This window comes from Dendrobium catenatum, unplaced genomic scaffold (assembly GCF_001605985.2).
Source record: "Dendrobium catenatum unplaced genomic scaffold, ASM160598v2 fragScaff_scaffold_1220, whole genome shotgun sequence".
NCBI lineage: Eukaryota > Viridiplantae > Streptophyta > Magnoliopsida > Asparagales > Orchidaceae > Dendrobium > Dendrobium catenatum.
This window is the reverse complement of record NW_021319682.1, coordinates 4,784,729-4,785,615: the sequence shown is the minus strand read 5'-3', so window position 1 is coordinate 4,785,615 and position 887 is coordinate 4,784,729. Positions and strand designations below refer to the sequence as shown.

General features: G+C 30.7%; 1 protein-coding gene across 1 annotated transcript in view; it reads left to right on the top strand.

Annotated features, from left to right (window-relative positions):
• LOC110101260 (diacylglycerol kinase 4-like) overlaps positions 1-544 on the top strand; it is a 34,760-nt gene extending 34,216 nt beyond the window's left edge. The window contains exon 12 of the mRNA XM_028699125.1: positions 386-544. Coding sequence (XP_028554958.1) covers positions 386-544 — 159 coding nt within the window. The remainder of the gene's footprint in view (positions 1-385) is intronic.
• Positions 545-887: the final 343 nt, after the last annotated feature.

The following is an 887-nucleotide window of genomic DNA, read 5'->3' as shown; positions in this document are numbered from 1 at the left end:
TTCCGTCCTAAACGAAGCCTTATTGAAATTGATTGCTAGTTTTAGCTTGTTGTTTCAGCTAAATCTCAAAAATGTCTTCTTATTTTATTGCCTTTTGTTTTCCTTATCTGAACTATTCATAGCAATATGATCTAATTTTGGTAGGTTTCGTTTGGGACGGCTTTTTTCCTGCTTCTTAAAGCAGCTTTATAGTTAAAAAATTAATTTTTTTGTACTAAAAAGCCGCTTTAAGAAGCAGGAAGAAAGCCGTCCCAAATGAAGCCTTAGTTTTCGCAGAATTTGTTTCATTTCCTTCATGAACTGTTGTGTTGTTATTTTCTTATGAACATTTATGCAATTTCTCGATATTGTAAGTATGATTTGATCATTTTATGCAATCTTACAGGCTGCAGCAATCAGATTAGAAATAAGAGGTGGGCAGTGGAATCATGCATACATGCAAATGGATGGAGAGCCCTGGAAACAAAGATTGAGTTCAGAATATTCTTCCTTTGTGGAGATCAAAAGAGTGCCTCATCAGTCTCTCATGATAAGAGGAGATTGATTGCCTTCCCCTACTAAATTTAAGGGTTCATTCTTTGATTCTTTAATTCCTTAGAATTCTAATTTTGTAACTCAGATTCATTTCTTGTCAATTGACATTTAAAGAGGCAGATTCTAACTTTATAATAGATTTTTAATGTAATAAGCTTTAATTTCTATAAATTGTTTCAAATAAACTGCAAGTTGACATGAAGTGGTTAGCTCTTATATGAATAGTATCAATTAAAAATCAGAGAAATTTAGAATTTATTCGGGATAGCTTTTTATTGTCTTCTAAAGCAGTTTTTTTGATAAAAAATTTATATTAAAAAAAGGCAATTATAATATAAAGCAGTAAAAAAGTT